The sequence below is a fragment of the Lagenorhynchus albirostris genome, chromosome 4 (genome assembly GCF_949774975.1).
Source record: "Lagenorhynchus albirostris chromosome 4, mLagAlb1.1, whole genome shotgun sequence".
Lineage (NCBI taxonomy): Eukaryota > Metazoa > Chordata > Mammalia > Artiodactyla > Delphinidae > Lagenorhynchus > Lagenorhynchus albirostris.
In genome coordinates, this window is record NC_083098.1 from 73,661,344 (window position 1) to 73,680,683 (window position 19,340).

The 19,340-nt window shown below is 38.5% G+C and overlaps 1 protein-coding gene across 1 annotated transcript in view; it reads left to right on the forward strand.

The window, feature by feature from the left end:
- Positions 1-19,340, forward strand: part of NMU (neuromedin U) — a 38,229-nt gene that overhangs the window by 9,919 nt on the left and 8,970 nt on the right. Inside the window, exons 3-7 of the mRNA XM_060147274.1 lie at positions 8,477-8,524; positions 13,606-13,665; positions 15,085-15,114; positions 15,203-15,253; positions 16,840-16,914. Of these exons, the coding sequence (XP_060003257.1) occupies positions 8,477-8,524; positions 13,606-13,665; positions 15,085-15,114; positions 15,203-15,253; positions 16,840-16,914 (264 nt within the window). The remainder of the gene's footprint in view (positions 1-8,476; positions 8,525-13,605; positions 13,666-15,084; positions 15,115-15,202; positions 15,254-16,839; positions 16,915-19,340) is intronic.

Below are 19,340 nucleotides of genomic sequence, written 5' to 3' on the forward strand. Positions count from 1 at the left end.
ATTGGGGCATTTTAAAAAAACAGGCCATGTCTTAGAAGACAAAGAAAGTTTTCATCACTTAGGATCCATTTTAAATGTTTTGCAATCATAATGCAATAAAGTTAGAAACTATTAACAAAAGTATAACTTAAATATCCCATCTGTTAGGAAAATAAGTGGAATTTTGGTAAATAGCCCTAGACTGAAAAAGAATGACATAAAAATATTATGAGTCAAAATTTGTATGCTACAACTAAAACAGTAGCTAGAAAGAAATTTTAACTTCATATATATTTATCAGGAAAAAAGAAAATTTAAAAACAAATATGCATAGCATTCAACTGAAAAATGTGGGAGAAAAGAACAACAGAGAAAATTCAAAGAAACAGGAATGAAGTAAATAATAAAAATACGGGCAGAAATAAATATTAAAAAGAGAGAGGAGAGAAAAACTCAACAATATTAACAAAATCATATGTTTGTTCTTTCGAAATGTTAATAAGCACTGGCAGTACTGATTTAAAAAGGCAGAGGAGAAGATAAAGATAAAAAAAGACATACACTGGGGCTTCCCTGGTGGCGCAGTGGTTGAGAGTCTGTCTGCCGATGCAGGGGACGCGGGTTCGTGCCCCGGTCTGGGAAGATCCCACATACCGCGGAGCGGCTGGGCCCGTGAGCCATGGCCGCTGAGCTTGCGCGTCCAGAGCCTGTGCTCCGCAGCAGGAGAGGCCACAACAGTGAGAGGCCCAAGTACCGCAAAAAAAAAAAAAAAAAAAAAAAGACATACACTGAAAAAGGGTAGATCACCAAGAAAAAGAGAGATTTAAAAAATGTTTTATATGATATTTGCTTTTCTTCTTCTGACTTCCTTCACTCTGTATGACACTTTATAGGTCCATCCGTGTCTCTACAAATGACCCAATTTCATTCCTTCTTATGGCTGAGTAGTATTCCATTGTATACAAGTACCACATCTTCTTTATCCGTCCATACCAAGGGGGAAAGTGGTGGTGTGGGAGGAATCGGGAGACTGGGATTGACACATATACATTATTGATACTATGTATAAAATAAACATCTGATGGGAACATACTGTAATAGCACAGGGAACTCTACCTAATGCACTGTGGTAACCTAAATGGGAGGGAAGTCCAAAAGAGAGGGGATATCTGTATGTGTATGGCTGATTCATTTTGTCGTGCAGTGGAGGCTAGCACAAGCAACCATATGGTTTACATACCATATGGTTGTAAAGCAACCATACTTCAATAAAAATTAATAAAAAACAAAAAAAATTTTAATGTTTTAAATAAGTATTTGGACAATTGACTGGCAAAGTTTGCACAACTCAGTAAATAACACTAAAAACTAGTGAATTGTGTCATGTTGGTCTGGAGTCATCATACTGGTCTAGACAAAAGTTATCAACTAAGGGGTGGACAGTGGTGGGTCATGACTTGTAATTTAAAAAGTCCGTGGCTGCAAAGGCCCTATGGAAAGACCCCTTGTTATTTGTAGCTCTGAACCAGAGAGTTCCTATATTCTGTGGTTCAGTTTGAAGGTCTGTATTCAAAACATGAACTTTAGGTCCAGTAACAAGGTAGTTAGAGTATAGATTTACTGCTTTACCTATCAATGACATCACCCTCTAAAGTGATAAAGAAAAAAGAACAGATTGAGGAGACTCAGTGCCCCTCTAATCTGGTGGGACTCCCATCCTGTGTTAGTCCCATAAACCCACAGATTTAGGGCATATCTCAGGGAGGGAAAAGAAGGGCACTGGGAAGCGGCAGCTGTTCTACTACCTTAAGGCATTCTCTGCTCTAACTAGTTGAGTTATAGCCTTCATCTGAGGTAAGCTAATTCTTGCTACCGTCAGGGTTAAATTCTGACATTTATCCTGACCCACAAGCCTAATTTCTGTGTGTACATATATATTCTCTAGAAGGCTATTATATCAAGCTGTTATTTTCTTTCTAGATAAATGGGATAATAGCTTAAAAAAAAACTAGTGAATTGTACACTCTAAATGGGCGAATTGTACAGAATCTGAATTATATTTCAATAAGCTATTACCCCTGCCAAAGTATTATGGACAGTTATATGGTAATAATTTTGAAAACTTAGATGAAATGAATAAATTCCTAGAAAAATATCTGATGCCAAAAAGGTGCTATAGTAATACAATAAGCACTGAAGAAACAATTTCTTCTTTCCTTCTAATCATTGGCCAAAGGCCTCCAGTACTATGTTATACAAATAAATGGTAACTAAAGCTTCTCCATAGGGTATAAATTTGCTCTAGAATTTTGTTATATAACCTTTACCTAGTTAAGGAACTTCTATTCTTCTCCTATCTTCCTAAGAGTTTCGTTAATCCTAAATAAAATGTGAACTTAATCAAATATTTTATCTGCACCAATATTGAGATAAGCAATATGCCTTTTCTCCTTTAATCTATAATCATGATGAATTACATTAATAAATTGCTCGCTCTTAAACTATTAGAGCTAAGATGAGAATTCAGAAGAGTTTTGGATATAATACCAATATACAAGAATCAATAACATTTCTTTTCACTAGGAAAAAGTAATGTGAAAATATTACACCATTCACAATGGCAACAAAAACTATAAGTATCTAGGAATTAACCAAAAATATGCAATAGTTTATGGAGAAAAAATTAAATTTTAATAAAGGAATTAGAAGATAATGTGAATATATGGAGAGACGTTCTTTGCTTTTGGAGGGAACAATTAATTTAATGTAATAAAAATATCAATTCTACCTAAATGAGTCAATGTAAACCCCATAAAATCAATGCAACCCAATCAGAATTCCACTTAACTTCTTTTTGGAAAGTTTATAAATTTAACCTAAAATTGATGTGGAAAAATAAAGGTCTACAAATGGCTAAGGAAATTTTAAATATAAAGAGCTAAGAGCCAGAACTTGCCCTACCAGATTTCAAGATATACTAAGAAACTGTACTCATAATAAAGGTATGGTGAAGGCGTAAGAATAGATGAATGAACCAGTGGAACTGAGACTAGAGCTTGGAGAGTTTAGCAGACACTGTCAGTGCCCTGCCATATCCCTTTGTCATTCACCATTCTAGCACACTCCAAACTTACTGTTTCTAATTGCAAGCACCTGTGACTCTGCCTGTTTGGCCTATGCTCAGGACAGACCAGAAGTGCCTGGGACCAAATGCCCCCACCACAGGAATAGCCATCAGTTGGTGACCCAAGAGAGTTGGTGGATGAATACCTTAGCTGCCTCTCCCCTCAGGTGGGATAACTCTGAGATGTATTCTGCATTGTGTCTCAGAGTACCCCAGGCAGATTGATCCCAGTTACAATGGTGGTAACCTGCTTGATAACATACCCTTGATTGGATTCCTTCCCTTCCCTGTTTTACTTCTCCACTCTTCTACCAGTGCTTTTTGGGTTATCTTCCAAATGATCTACTCATATCCACATCCTTATCTCAAGGTCTGTTTCTGGGGGAACCCAACCTAAGACAACCTGAGACAAATGCATGTGCACAAAAACTTAACTTATAGTAGAAGTAACACTAAAATTCAGAGGCAAAAGGACAGATTGTTCGGCAAATGAGGGTTGAGAAACTGGCTCACTGTATAGAGAAACATAAAATTAACACCCCATACAAAGGTGGGCTCCAGGTGGATTAAAGGTCTAAACATACAGGGTAAAATTATAGAGTTATTAGGAAATATCTTTTCTATTAGAAAAACATCTTTGTGAGCTAGGAGCAGGGAAAGGCTTCTTTCCACAAATTTTAGTAAGTTTTTCCATAAAAAATTTCCATAAGTTTTTCCATAAAAAACTTCCACCATAAATTATAAGGCCCCAAACTTCATGACTTGAATTACATTAAAAGTAAAGATTTCTGGGCTTCCCTGGTGGCGCAGTGGTTGAGAGTCCGCCTGCTGATGCAGGGGACACGGGTTCGTGCCCCGGTCCAGGAGGATCCCACATGCAGCGGAGCGGCTGGGCCCGTGAGCCATGGCCGCTGAGCCTGCACGTCCGGAGCCTGTACTCCGCAACAGGAGAGGTCACAACAGTGAGAGGCCCACGTACCGCAAAAAAAAAAAAAAAAAGTAAGAAAATACCATATGTGCACAGCAAACAGCAGTACAGATTTTATAAGAACATAAACAGAGGATACACATCAAATACATTAGAAGAGCTGCTGATGGGAGGATGGTATAGGAGTATGAAATGGAAATATAAAAGGATAAAGAAAGTGAGTCCAGTGATGATAGAAAGCTATGAACTGAGGAGAATACCCTTTATACCTAAGCCACCCCCTAACAAAATACATAAGGGCAAAGATAAGACAGATGATAAGGGCCAAGTACTAAAGAGTCTTAAATAGCACAGAAATTTGTAAGACTATTTTAAGGGCCTCTGCCTTGGTATATCATAATACATGCTAGAAAAATATAAACAAGATGAAGAATAATTTAAAAACAGATATGAATGTAGAGTACAGAAACATTTAGTTTGGCTTGAAATTATATTTCTGAGGAAAATCTTTGAAAAAAACTTTTAGATGATAATGCTGGGGAAAAAACTCAAATGGAGCTGTAAAAGCACTGTACGCTCTTTTATAGAAAAAGATACTTAAAGAAGATGCTAAGAACATATAGTTAAGCTTTCTGCTGGAGGTTTTAAATATTACATGGCTATTCAGATGCTAGAAACACATACTTTTCAAACCGTATACAGAGACCTAACCATTTCCAAACGGGTTCATCGATGGACTCCACAGAGTTCTCAAAAGCATTAGTGGCACTTAAAACCATTAGGGCCATAAGCTGAGTGAAGTGAACAAATGCTTACCCAAAGGGAGAGTGGGTGGGCAGTGCAGCCATGCCTTTTAAAGAAAGGAGAACAAAGACTGAAAAGCTTTGCAGTTATCTCCTAATTTGATTAATTGGTGTTTTTTCTTATTCTGATGTTTTTATCCAAGCCATATTGATGCACTGATTAGTGAGCCCTGAAGTTCAAGGGTCCGCTGTCCTTGGACACAGCCACCTCATACAAATGAGCAGCCTGGGCTGGGGGTGGACAGCTTTCCCCTTGAGCATGTAAAGTCTTCAGATACCTAAACATCACCACAATTTCGAGAGGGACCACTTCCTCCTACCCTACTAGAGCAAATTAAATCACATTTGGGGGTGATACATAAAGCATTAGTCACAATTTGAAGCTTAAAAGGGTATCTTTTTCGCTTTCCCTTCTCAATTGACTTCTCTTTTTATTTTTTTCCCCACAAACTCAATGCAATTTAATTAAAGAATATTTATTGAACACTTATTTGGGCACATTAGGTAGCCCCTTCCCTCAAGAAGTTTACCACTGTCTGTGTGTGTTTGTATCCATGATTCTGGGTTTATATGGCATGGAAGAGGGAGCAGGTGGATGGACACAAGGGACAAATAGAATAAAACAATTCTCCCAGTATTTGTGATATATAGAGAGGATAAGTTCTGTGAACATAAAAAGGAGACATAAACGTATGCTTTTCTATCATACCGTATACCTTTGTTATTCTCTAAATTACAGAATTATATATATTAGTTCATGTTCAACTTGGAAACCAGAGGAGCTTGAGAAATTACGACTAAAGGGTATGATTATCCCCCTTCAGTTTAGTGTGAGAATGGCAATTAAATTAAATTCAACAAACAATTCTGAAACTAGAAGGGGGCCCCTGAGATGTTATGCCATAAATAGGACTCAACCTAAATCATCCCAGACAGACAAGAATCAGTACCATTTTTTCCAGTCCCGTTTTAAAAGGCCGCCAAAGAAATAAATGCCATAGATAACTCTAGACACCTAGCTTAGTGCTTAACTTCTCAGCACAGTTTTTTAATGATTAGTATAAATCTCATACTACAGTTTAAGATCTTTCAAGGTTTCTTTTAAGGATAAAAGCTGAGGACAGAGCACGGGAGCCTACCTGGCTCTTTGGTGGGGCTAATTGTGGACTCTGGGAGGGCTCACGCCAAGGAGTACTTCCCAAAACTTCTGCTGCCAGTGTCCTTGTCCCCACGGTGAGCCACAGCCGCCCCCCGCCTCTGCAGGAGACCCTCCAACACTAGCAGATGGAAGCTTTAGACAAAACCGATCAAACCTCACCTCTCTACTAGTGCACCCCATCTCAGCATCTCTCGTTGCAAAACTCATCTCTTCGCTGAAAGATAGAATCACACACACTGCCTGTAGCCCTCTAGAACTTCCAAATAATGAGGAAAGAATTGTCAGCATGCAGATTTAGACAGTCACAAAATTTGAAACAGTTACTAATGTTGTTGGATATTTAAAAGGCTCGGGGCTTCCCTGGTGGCGCAGTGGTTGAGAGTCCGCCTGCCGATGCAGGGGACGCGGGTTCGTGCCCCAGTCCGGGAAGATCCCACGTGCCGCGGAGCGGCTGGGCTCGTGAGCCATGGCCGCTGAGCCTGCGTGTCTGGAGGCCTGTGCTCCGCAACGGGAGAGGCCACAACAGTGAGAGGGCCGCGTACCGCAAAAACAAAAACAAACAAACAAAAAAAGGCTCGACATCTCCAGACCGTTATATCATAGTTGGCAGCCATCATCATACCGCATACAGTTATAATGGACAAGAATGGGCCAGCAGCACTGCCATCGTCACAGCTTTTATTCGGGCCTTGATGTTAAGAGTCAAGAAAGGGTGGAGACCAGACCGCACTATTGTTTTCTGTTCATGGGGTGGAACAGCTTTTGGAAATGTTGGCTCATATGAATGGGGAGAGGATTTCAAGAAGGTTCTGCAGAAAAATGTTGTGGCTTATGTTAGTCTCCACAGTCCTGTAAGCGGTAACTCAAGTCTCTACCCTGTAGCTTCACCATCTCTTCAGCAACTGGTAGCTGAGAAAAATAATTTCAACTGTTCCAGAAGAGATGAGTGCCCAGAAACAAATATCAGTTCTGTACAGATGCAAGATGATGCCGATTACTTCATCAACCATCTTGGAGTTCCCACCGTGAGGTTTACTTATGAGGACATCAAAGCATTAGAGGGTCCAAGTTTTCTCTCTGAAGGCTTCTTCCCTAAATGTGCAACAAAAATTGAAGAAATGGATCCTTTTTTCAACCTTCACGAGACCATTACCAAGATCTGGTGTACCCCCAGCAGAGCTTTGTAATAACATTCAGCAGAAAGTGCTTCACAAATGTGTGTGCAGAACAGTGGAAACAAGGTCTTTGGCAAGGCCTCCTAAACATCTCATCAAAACTCCACAGAGGGACTTCCCTGGTGGCTCAGTGGTTAAGAATCCACCTGCCGATATAGGGGCCACGGGTTCAATCCCTGATCTGGGAAGATCCCACATGCCGCGGAGCAACTAAGCCCGTGCACCATAACTATGGAGCCTGCGTTCTAGAGCCCACAAGCCACAACTACTGAAACCCATATGCATAGAGCCCATGCTCCACAAGAGAAGCCACCGCAATGAGAAGCCCACACACCGCAAGGAAGAGTAGACCCCATTCGCCGCAACTAGAGAAAGCCAGCACACAGCAACAAAGACCCAACACAGCCAAAAATAAATAAATAAAATTAATTTAAAAAAATAACTCCACAGAAAGAAGCCCTCAAGATAAATTAGGAGTGTGGGATTAACATTTACACACTTCTGTATATAAAATAGATAATCAACAAGAACCTATTATGCAGCACAGGGAACTCTACTCAGTCTTCTGTAATCACCTATATGGTAAAAGAACCTGAAAAAGAATGAATATATGTATATATATAACTGAACCACTTTGCTGTACACCTGAAACTAACATAATGTTGTAAATCCACTATATCCCAATATAAAATAAAAATTAAATGAGTTGGCAAAAAAAAACCCCAAAAAGCCAAGGACAGCTAGTTGGCAAGCATAGTTCAGTAAACCTTCACTGTAAAATAGAACTATTTTCTCATGCTGGCTTCTTGGTAGAGAACGGGAAGATGGCCCATGTTGTGTAAAACTTTTTACTTACACTCTTTGTCATTTAGCACATATGCTATTATCATGTTAATTTAGATGATGTGATTAGATTTATATGTAGATATGATTAGATTTAAAGAACCACATAGCAGGGTGCTCCTTAATTTTGAGGCCATTCTTTAGTCACTACTCGGGTTTCTCAGGCCGATAATACCATAAGTTTTTCCCTTCAATGTTTGAAGCATCTTTATGCTCTGATGATCCCTACTGACTGTTAATGGGGATGTATATCCCTGTGCCTGGGGGTGCATCTTGGGGAAATCCCAATTCCAGGACTTCCTTAGATAGTATAAAAGGCTCCTGCCTCCCAAATCCAGAGTCCTGAACAGTCATGGAACTTTAATTAATGTTGCACAGGTAACTTGACTTCGTAAAATCTGCTTTCCATTTTTCGCTATCTTCTCTCTGTTTCCAAGATGTAACTGGCATTTTTGTTTTCTACAGATAGATGATGCTTGTTCGTCTTTCCTGTCCATGGATCCTCTGCCTCAGGTAATTCCAAATGGAGGTGTTTCACAGTGATGTAAGCATTTGTGTCATGCTGAAATACTCCATCTCTCCCTTTGGACCCATCATTATTTTATGGACTTACTAAAGTGTCAACATATTAGAAATTATTACAGCATCTGCAGGTAATAATGAGTGCTCTGAGTTTATGGTGTAAAGTGCTAGGGCTTTTATCTCTAAGAAAAATAGATTTGCAGATAATATACCCATATTTTTGAAATTAAAATGCTAATTTCAAAATCAAATTCTGTGTTAGATTAAAAATAATGAATCCATTGCTCTCTTGGGGGACTAATATCCTGGCCCTCAAATGAGTCTGCAACCCATGGAGAGATGAACTTACAGAGTCAGACTTAGGAGATCAAAATATCATTGTAACTGAAAAGTCAACTTGTGAATGTGGCCTTAGATCTGCTGCTAAGTGTGTCTGCTAAAACTACCCCCAGAATTAAACTGAGGTTAGACTGTGACTCAAGCCTCCTGCCAGAATCAGGTTTTCTGCCACGGGGCAGCAGTCAGGCAAGAACAACTGGCCAGGGTGTTGGCTCTCTAAGAGGAAAGGGCTCAACAGAGCGTGCCCGATTTCCTCCTCTCAATCATCTGTCAGGTAACTCACTCCTTTTCCCACGGGAAAGAGTCTAGCTTCTATACCTGGAAATGATACAGACCAGTGTGCTTGGCCTTCCCTAATCAATAGAAATTGACTAGAGGCCAGACAAGAAATTCAGGCAAAGCTTTACTGGGGCCCCTGCTGCAGCAGGGGGAGCTAGAATGAGTAACAGGTGCCCTTGCTCACTCTCCGAGGGGGGCGAGCTAGCTCCTTATATGGGGTGAGGGTAGGGGTGTGTCCCGCGGTCAGGCTGGAGGACTGGCGTAAGTGTTTGGCCCACTCCTCTGGTGGTGTTGAGTCCAGGGAGCATGCTCTGTACCCTGCTTTTGCTCCCCACACCCTGTTTTTGGCCCCCAGCTCTTCAGAAGTGGCAGTAAGGTTTTTTGGTCTGTTTGTATCTTTTTGTTCATAATTTGCCCCAACTGTGCATACACTCAGTTATTTTTAGTCCCACATGGTTTCTTTCTATTTTGTTGGTCAAGGAGAGGTGTGTCCAGGTTCACGCCTTGTAGCACTGCAGCAAAGGGTCCCAGGTCCCAGCAGTCTCAGAAACACAAGCAGTGGGAAACAAGTGTGTCCTTCTTACACGTCTCTACTGGACGCTGCTCCCTCTGTCTGCAGCTCTGTCTCTGAGTGCAGGTGTAGCAGTGTTAGGCTTGGTGTCTTAACTTTCTTAATCAGCATCCCTAAGTCTCCTGAACAGAGGAGAGGGCTCAGCAGAGGCTCTTGGCTCAACCCTCTCAACACAGTCAGCTGTGTGGCTGGGGCGAACCCCTACATGGTCTGGCCAGGGCGCGATGCCTGTCCTTCATGTAGTCCTTCCAGAATGTCATCCTGGCCAGTGTGGAGAAGCAGCCTTTCTCCTGCCTCGACCGGTTCCTCAGCCTGCAGAGGATCACTTGCAGCAAGTTAGAGGCATTAAGTGATAAAGCAAGACCAGAATCATAATAGACAACACTTATGAATGATATTTCAAATTGCTTGAGGAGCATTGACGGATATATAACATGTGGTGGATATTAATCAGCACACAAGATTTTGCATTCCATTGGAAATTCAGGAACACCCTCAGAATCACTTTTATGTCTTCAAAATTAAAAGGATGAATTTTAAAGCACTCATCTAAACCCCATCAAGGTAAACTAAGCTTTTATTGGATTTGGAGGCTGTCCCTTTTGAGGAGAGCTTTGTAAATTTACTATGAAACCTTTTACACTAACTGATACCATTTTTTAAAAATCATTAATTTCCTGTTAACTATTATTATAGTATGTATGTGATTATCTGAATAGTTCTTCAAAACATTTTTACCAAATAGAAAATAAAGGCTCTTTAAAAGTTCCACAAATAAAAAATAAAATATTAAAAATCTCATATGAGAAAAATCCTTAAAGAATAGTTGTAGCTCAGTGAATAATGGCTTCATGTAAAAAGTTGCTGGAGAAAATGCAATTTGTTTTGAAACTTTTTCTGTCAAACTTCAGTCTTGTTGCCAAGCCTCAGCTGGCTTAGAAGCTGTTTTCTAAGGAGACACTCATATAACTAAATTTATTCTTCTTTGAGTTAAGAGACACGTGGTATCACTAGATTTTTTAAAAAATTATTTTGTATTTTTTCAGCATTTCTAGATGGGCCATAAGAGGAATTTTCAGGGATTTATTTCTAGATTTTTCTGGGGGTGAGCTGCATACCCAATCCTGAAGGGAAAAAGTGAGAAAAGATGTATCAGTGTTCACGCTCTACTTTTTCTCTCATCCAACTCCCAACCGTAGGCTTAACAGTCAATACCAGTGCAACACAGGGATACCTATAGATCAGACGACCTAGCTGTGTGTAGTATTGGGCAAGTGACAGTCTCTTAGAATCTCACTTGCTTTATATGTGAGAATAACAGTTCCCATCCTGTATATGTCAAGCTGTGTTTTAAAGACAAAGTGTGGATTATGTATATGAAAATGTTTGATAATTTATTGAAATACTACTTAACTATGAGCCATGTAATACTATTAATAAATATCCCAACAATTTGCATTGGGCAGGCAAACAAATAGAAGAGAACAAAGCAGGCCTTTGACATGCTAGGTGGGATGCTCAGAGACGCTGTTTCATGGCTCCAACTGTATCCCTAAACTATAGCCAATCCTGTTAAACATGTGCTGTTGTTCAAAGGGTGAGGATCTTGCTGGCCCTGAGCAATCCTTTATGACACGTCTTCTGAATTAGCAGTAACTGCAGTTGTTAAACCAAGCTTTACAGGTCACACATTTTTCAGCGCTACTATTGTTAACTAATTGCTCTGTATGTGGCACTGTGCTAAGAGCTTTACCTACGCGTAATCCTTCCAAGAATTCTGCATTGATGTTGTCATCCCCGATTTACGGCTGCAGGAACTGAAGTTTAGAGAGGTTAGGTAACCCGCCCAAGGTCACACAGCTAATAAAGAGGAGAAATGGAATTTGCACTGCTCTGGAGTTGCAGGCCGCTCAACTCCACAGCCCTACCCCACTCCCACACGGTTTCAGCTCCTCATTATTTCCCGTATGTATTTATTAAGTAATCAATTACTCCTGGTGCGACCATGCTGAATTCCGTGCAAGGTGGGTTTCGCCCCTGCTTGTCCAGTTGGGCTCCACCTCACCACACCCAGCTGGCTGCAAACCACAAGAGCCCTGCCCTGCTTCTGTGCTCAGGTGCTTTGAAAAACCTGACCCTGGGGTATGCAGTCAGCAGCCTGGAAGGGTGGGAACTCATATTAGGTGCACCATACAGGCTTCTTCTCCTCCAAACTCCCATTGTTTGAGAGCAATTGAAGGATTTTCAGATTAGCCAGTAATGAGTACTATTCAGCAAGGCTCACCACTTTGGCATGTAGATTCAGACTTTGCTGCAAGGTGGGAAGAATAATCCTTTTTTTGGCACTGCCTTAGTTACTCTCAGTCACAGAGTTTCATAGAATTTTAGCAAATACTGAGAATTTTTTTTTTTGGAGGGGTGCGTGTGTGGGCCTCTCACTGTTGTGGCCTCTCCCGTTGCGGAGCACAGGCTCCGGACGCGCAGGCTCAGCGGCCATGGCTCACGGGCCCAGCTGCTCCGCGGCATGTGGGATCTTCCCAGACTGGGGCACGAACCCGTGTCCCCTGCATCAGCAGGCGGACTCTCAACCACTGCGCCACCAAGGAAGCCCCCAATACTGAGAATTTTGTATCTGGACCCACAGTGGAAGCCTTAATCAGTGCATATAGACAATATGTAACTTTTTTTTTTCCTCTTTGGAAGAAAGGTTTTACTTTTAGGAGCCAAGTTTTTGTCATGAGAGAAATCAAGGGATTCCAACAGAATGTCAGTGGGCCACAAGGATTCTATTTGGTGTAGTTGTGTTTCAGGAAGGGGGACCCCTTCCAGGGCCCGAGAGTGGGCTCTTGTCTAACACTCGTAAATGAATTGTCCGAGGAAACACATGTGCTGACAAAGCAAGAGACTTTATTGGGAAGAGGAGCCCGGGCGGAGAGCAGCTGGGTAAGGGAACCAGGAGACCTGTTCTGCCACATGGCTTGCAGTCTCGGGTTTTATGGTAATGGAGCTAGTTTCCGGGTTATCTCTGGCCAATCACTCTGACTCAGGGTCCTTCCTGGTGGCGCGCGCATCACTCAGCCAAGATGGATTCCAGCGAGAAGGATACTGGGAGGTTGGTAGGACATATGTGTAACAGGGAAAAGCCAAATCTGACTACATGTTGGATCTGTTTGTTTTACTTTAACCTTTGCTTCCCATTGCTTTTGTTCAATAAAAGGATATTGTCTCTACATAATGGCCTGCCTCGGGGAACCCTGCCCCTCTGCCTGAATGTTAAACCAAAGTGCCTTTGTTCAGGGAAACATCCAGACCCTGTCCACCTGTGGATGGCTGCAAGAAAGAAGAAATTAACACATCCCCTCCGTGAGGCTGGCCATTCCAGGGGTTATTGCAAAACGTATGGCCTTTTTACTTCCTAATCTCCTCCCCGTCTCTGTGCTATAAAAGAAACTGGCATCCAAACCCCGATAAGATGGTTATTTTGAGACATTAGTCTGCCATCTTCTTGGTCTGCCGGCTTTCCAAATAAAGTCGTATTCCTTGCCTCAACACCTCGTCTCCGATTTATTGGCCTGTTGTGCGGCAAGCGGAGCGAGCTTGGACTCAGTAACATATGGACTGGAGTCTCTTCTCTCCTTTTGACCTTTCCTGAATTCTTCCGGTTGGTACTAGCTTGTTAGTTCCACATTCTTACCAGGACCTCCTGTTGTAAGATAACTCATGCAAGTGGTTACTGTGGTGCCTGGCCAGGGCGGGCAGTTTCGGTCAGTGGTTCTCCTAACGGTTGGAATGTCCTTGTGATCCTAATATTTTATGGTTATCTCTTCTATGCAAATGATGATAACGCAGAAGCATGGCCTATATATCTTCCCATTTCCATTAGGCATCCAATGCATTGGAGGAGCTTTGCTTCATAATTATGGGGACTCTACCAAAGCCCCAGGTAAGGTTCAAATAGTGTTTAATTTGTAGGCAAAAAAAATTGCTCAGTGGTATCTTGGATTTCCTCCTGGAAGAAAATATACCCAATTTAGGAAGCATGCCAAGAGGAACTAGAAGAGCATAAATTGACTTTGGATAAGAAACAAATACTTCAGTTTCTTTGATGCCTGAGAATTTAGGGTTATATTAATGGAGTTTGCAATCATCTAATTGGAAAATGGTATGTCCCGTTCAAGTATAAGATGTGTCCTAGTTCTGATGAGGGAAATTTGAGGTCATTTTGGCTCTTTCTCTCTTCTTGAATCATACTACAATTGGAGAACAGATGAATTTTTCTAAGCCCAGAGGTTAGGACAGTGTACTTTGTCAGAGAGGACATTAAGAATGCAAAAAAAGCAAACTATATTGTCAATGTCGGTTTGAAAATTATATTCTTACTGTGATGTCTTGGTTTTTATTAAAATTATTAGTTGATTCTTGTGTGAAAACTTTTTGTCCCAAAGTGAGGCAATGGGAACTTGAAAAGTGGCATGAGGTACCATACCTCAGTTATGTTCTGTATCTTATAGGTAAAGTAATTTTAAAATTACCTTATTAAGGATAAGAGCCTTAGGTTTAGAATGTATTTTTCATTAGCAGTTTAACCTCTGATCACAGGTTTGGTCTGACTTCCATGACTTTCACATATGGTAATTCAAAGAAAACTTGATATTTTGAAAGCATAAATGTTTTCTTAAACTAAATAAGTGTTTACAACTGTATTTTTTCCCAATGTTTTTAATAGTGACATTTTCCAAAACACTTAATTGAGTTTTTTCCTAATTAAGAGAAAATAAATGGCAACGGTGTTTATCCATGAGTTTCTATTTATTTTAAAAGCAAATGAGAAAAAAAAGAACAACAAAAAATGAATGATATGTCTTGTCCTTAAAGACAGATTTTTGTAGGGAGAGAGGACTATAAAAAAGTTTATGGAAGAAAGCAAAAATAACTGATAATCTTGTTCTTTCATGATAACAACTACAAATATTTTGATGTGATTCCTTCTGGTCTTTTTCCCTGAAATTTCTATCCTGTGATCATATCAGTATTTCCTATTCCACCACTACTGAACATTTAGGATGCTTCTAGTTTTTCACTCTTATGAATAATGCTGTAGTGAAGATCTTTGTTCATACTTTTATTTATAAACATACTTTTATTTATAAAGCTTTTGATTAATTGCCCATTTATTTTTAGGGTAATATATGCTTAACCAATTGCAGTCTTATGTTTTATGTATAACATGTGTCATATATTTTTAAAATTATATAATATAATCTTATAATAAATTATAAATTTTAAACTATACATTTATATTATACATATTATGATTTTCTAATATAATATAATGACATTTCTATATCTCTATTTTCAATAGGAAACAGATGAAAAAGATAATACCAAAAGGGTAAGGTGATTTCCATAAATATATACATTAGAAAATAATCAAGGAAACCACTAATTATCTATAGTAAAGCTCACTATTTTTTTAACAGTTCTTATTTCATTATTCGAAGACACAAAAGTTGGCCAATTCAAATGCTGTGGTAAGTTGTAGAATTACTTCTTATTAGTAATCACTAGTATTTTTTTTAAACCTGTTTTTGCAGTTTATCTTAATAGAGTAGATCAAAATTCATGTTTTTTTCTTTAAAAGTTTACAGGTGGGTAAACAAATGGAATTCAATATTTATTATACATTTATTTTATATCTCAATAACTACAAGTATATTAAATTCATTCAATTATTCATTCAACAGTTATTTACTGGGTATCTACTATGTGCCAAGCGCAAGTCTAGGTACTAGAAATATAGCAGTAAATGCCATGCAACTTACATTTTAGAGGAAAGAAAAGCAAATGATCAAATAAAACATATTGTTTTAGATGGTGATTAGTGCAAGGGAAAAACAGACTTATGCAAAGTCATTTTAAGAATTATTTTAAAAGATGATTGTCAAAAATGTATTTAAATATAACTAGAAATACCACTTGTATTCCTAAGAGCGCCTTATTTGTAACTAGGCACTTAATTTGAGAATTTACTCTCTAAGATTAGCCAGATACCAATAACTTGAATTCATTTTACTTCTAAATTGTGTAGTTTTAGTGGTAGTTTTTCTTTTTGTATGCATGGATTTTTAAAATGCTAACCAATCTACTTTGGTGTTTCAATCTAGAATACTTAATAATTACTTGACTATAATATTCTTTCTAAGCTTGTGACTCACTACCATGGACCAATTTATGAAACGAGGAGCATAGTATATTTTAAACATGTGTTTACCTGTGGGAAAGTAACTGTAACCATAAACTCAGTTTTAAATGTTTATCCCGTTGAATATTCTTACATGTGAGGAGTTGAAAGTTAGGTTATACTGGCTTCAAATGAAATAGGAGTTGAATTGATTAACAAATAACCACTATATGGGGCTTATAGTAGTCCATTTGATGAATGAATTTAATATTTGTGAGAAGGTTCAATTGAAGTCATGCCTTTCAAATGAAACTGTTATCAGGTAGCCGCATGTCTCAAATGTGCTTTCATTTTCTTCTGCTCGGCATCTTTACATCTTGAGAAAATGCATCTTAGTCACATTTTTCACTAGCAATGACACATTGCCATTTTTTTGTGTCTCCTGTTGTCCTGTTCCACATGTTCAATTTAAATCAAATATATATTTTATAAAGAAGGTTACTAGATGTGTGTACAGTATAATCTTCCAGATAAAAATGTTCATGATGGAAAACTGATTCTCACAGAGTTGGTTTCATGTGTCCCAAATCATTCTGAGTAAGTCTAGAAACAGACAGACAGCTTTTTTGCTTCTCAAAGATGCAGGTGGGTGTTCTTGTTGGCTGCTGCAGATGGCACTCAGGCCCTCAGGAAAGAGCATTGTCAATAGAATGACCAAGGTCCCAGCATAAAACTGGAACTTTTATTCCATCTCTTGGTTATTCTCCACAGCTCTTTGAAATCCTCACAAAGGACTGTCTTAGGTCACATCTTTCTTGTTCTTTTTTGTCTGGAGCAAGGATGGTGGGTAAAAACAAAAACAAATAGGAAGCCGTCTTTATGCCCAATGCTGAGAAACCTCTGTGCTCATCACGTATGTGTGTTCGTGTCTCTCAGTCATCTGTCCTGCATCCGCTGCTGCAGCTCGTTCCACAACTGCATGAGAGAAGAATGAAGAGGTTCAAAGTGGACGTATGTAACACAAACTGCATGCTTGCTTCGCCACTCTGTGTGTGGCAGCCCTTTCTGTTCATTCCCTGTGGTGGTGGTTTATAAGATCTTCTTCTGGGTAAGCCTCATGTAACACCCAGGTAGCCTACAGAAGAGCATCTGTTCGCAGAAGTGTTATCACACTCAGGAAGAAGAGAACTGTCCTCCTCCCCATTATATGTCCCTTCTAAGCCAGGTTGTGGGCAGTGAGGAAAACCGGGATTAGACTTCCTTCCAAGGGCCGTGCCCCTCCCAGTGAGGAAACCTATTCATTTTTGGTTTAAGAAAGGACATGGCAGTGTGCCTAGTCATTACATAGGAATAGGAGAAAAGATCAAGGACCATTTACTGCCCCTCTGTGTACAGGTCGGCAGATGGCTGGAATGACAAGCTTTCTATCCAGGTATTAAAACATTAACAAGAGTAAGGCTCATGAAGTATTATAAATATATCAGACATTAAACGTAGGTATTTAGTTTTTTCCACAGTTAACAAAAATATAGCCCAAACTCAGTGTCTGTGTTTAAGATGAACATAACTAAGAGGAACATAAATGAGTTAACACATTTTAAACTAGAAACTGTGGCATTTTTATTGTCCTTTGAAAAGAATCCTAACTCTTTCAATGATGAAAGTTTCTAGGCATTATTTTTAAGTAATGCCTTACATTGTTGGAATGCCTTATAGTTTTTAGTCTTATAGGATCTCATTTTATTCTTTTGACAACTCTGTTGGCACTTAACAAGTATTGTTATCCCCAGTTTACAAAAAGGAACACAACTCAGAATAGTTAAAGGAGTTTCCCAAGATCATAGTAGTAAGTGGGATTAGAGATTATAACAATCTCTTGACTTCCAGTCTAGGCAAATTTTTTTTTTTCACTATGCTGTTTCCTTTGTAGTCTAATCTTGAATATTTCTATTATTTTACTGTTAAACTTTTTCTTAATTTAAATACCATATTAATTTTATTCTACTACCAAAAGTTTGCAAATACTTTTAAAAACACATACAGTTTAGGCAAATAAATTCATCAAAATTTATTTTTATGATCACTATTTCCTCCCTAAATTCTTAACATCATTGAACTAAGCTTCCATCATGGAAGACAATACTGCTGCCAACGTTAATGAGAAATGTAAGAGGAACTGTAGTAGCCCCTTAAAATTTTAGAATTTCCAATATGAAAAAAATCAAATCAGTTTTCATCAAACTTTCTAGAAGTAATATATGCTTTTTTGAATTAACTTTTACGTTCTGAAGCATCTTCCCGACTTATGAATAGTGTAAGATTTCAATTTAAAGATCCAGTTTCTTAAAATACACCAGCAAGTTATTAGTTTACTACGACACTTCAGTGTTAGTATTTGCAAAATCAAAGCTACTCAGTATTGTGGGCGGTTTGGTACTTTATTTAAATGTTCCACCTTGAGTGAGACTATCTATATTTACAGATAACTATATAGAAGTGTGAACTCTGACTTAGTAGTAATATCTTGTTGGACAAATGATAGCTCTTAAAAGTAATTTGCAGCAAGCCAGGTTTTCTAGGAATCTCTAAGAGAAAAAAATGTAAAACATGAATTTTAGAAAATTGCAGTAAAGTATTAATTTTGCTGGGCCTAAGTCACCTAATTTTAAACCATATTTTTGATAGTGAAATATTTTGGGTTCTTAAATAAAATGAGTTTTCAGATTTTAGTGCATTCAAACCCTTTTCTTACATGTTCTTTGCTAGACATCCTCACTTCCATCCCCACATGTTTTTCAGCTCTACCACCCAAATTCTTTTATATACTGTTCTATCTCCAATAAGACTAAAAAGACCTGTATGTTTGAGTTTGAAATTTTTAAATTTGGGCACATTTTAAGTTACATCTGTCCCACTTTTCTTTTTTTCTGTGTAATATAAAAAACACAGCTGTTCTTATATAACCATATAAAGTTTCTATGTGTACATTTTTAAATATTAAAAATTTCAATCTTTAAAGTAATTTGGGGGCATTTAATAATCAGGATGAGAATTAGATATAGAATGTTGAGAATTTAAGATACATTTGTTGTAAAGAAGGGATTTTAGAATTTTAATAGATGTCAGGGCCATTTCTTAGAATCTAAAAATGTGATTGTACTTATATTATGGAATACTTGAAAAAGGTCTTGATGACGAATTTCATATAATTGCTGTCCTGATACTTTTATAACTTGCTATTGAAAATAGGAAGCTATAAGAAACGACTTTATGGAAATCATAAAATGTTAAATATTTTTTTCCATTAACTTTGAAATGAAATATTTTGAGAAAAGAAACACTTCAAAATACATCCATTATGAATAATCAGTTTCTTCCTATTTGGTTTTTTTTTTCATTACCATTTCTGTTAATATAATTTTATTGGGAAAAATCTC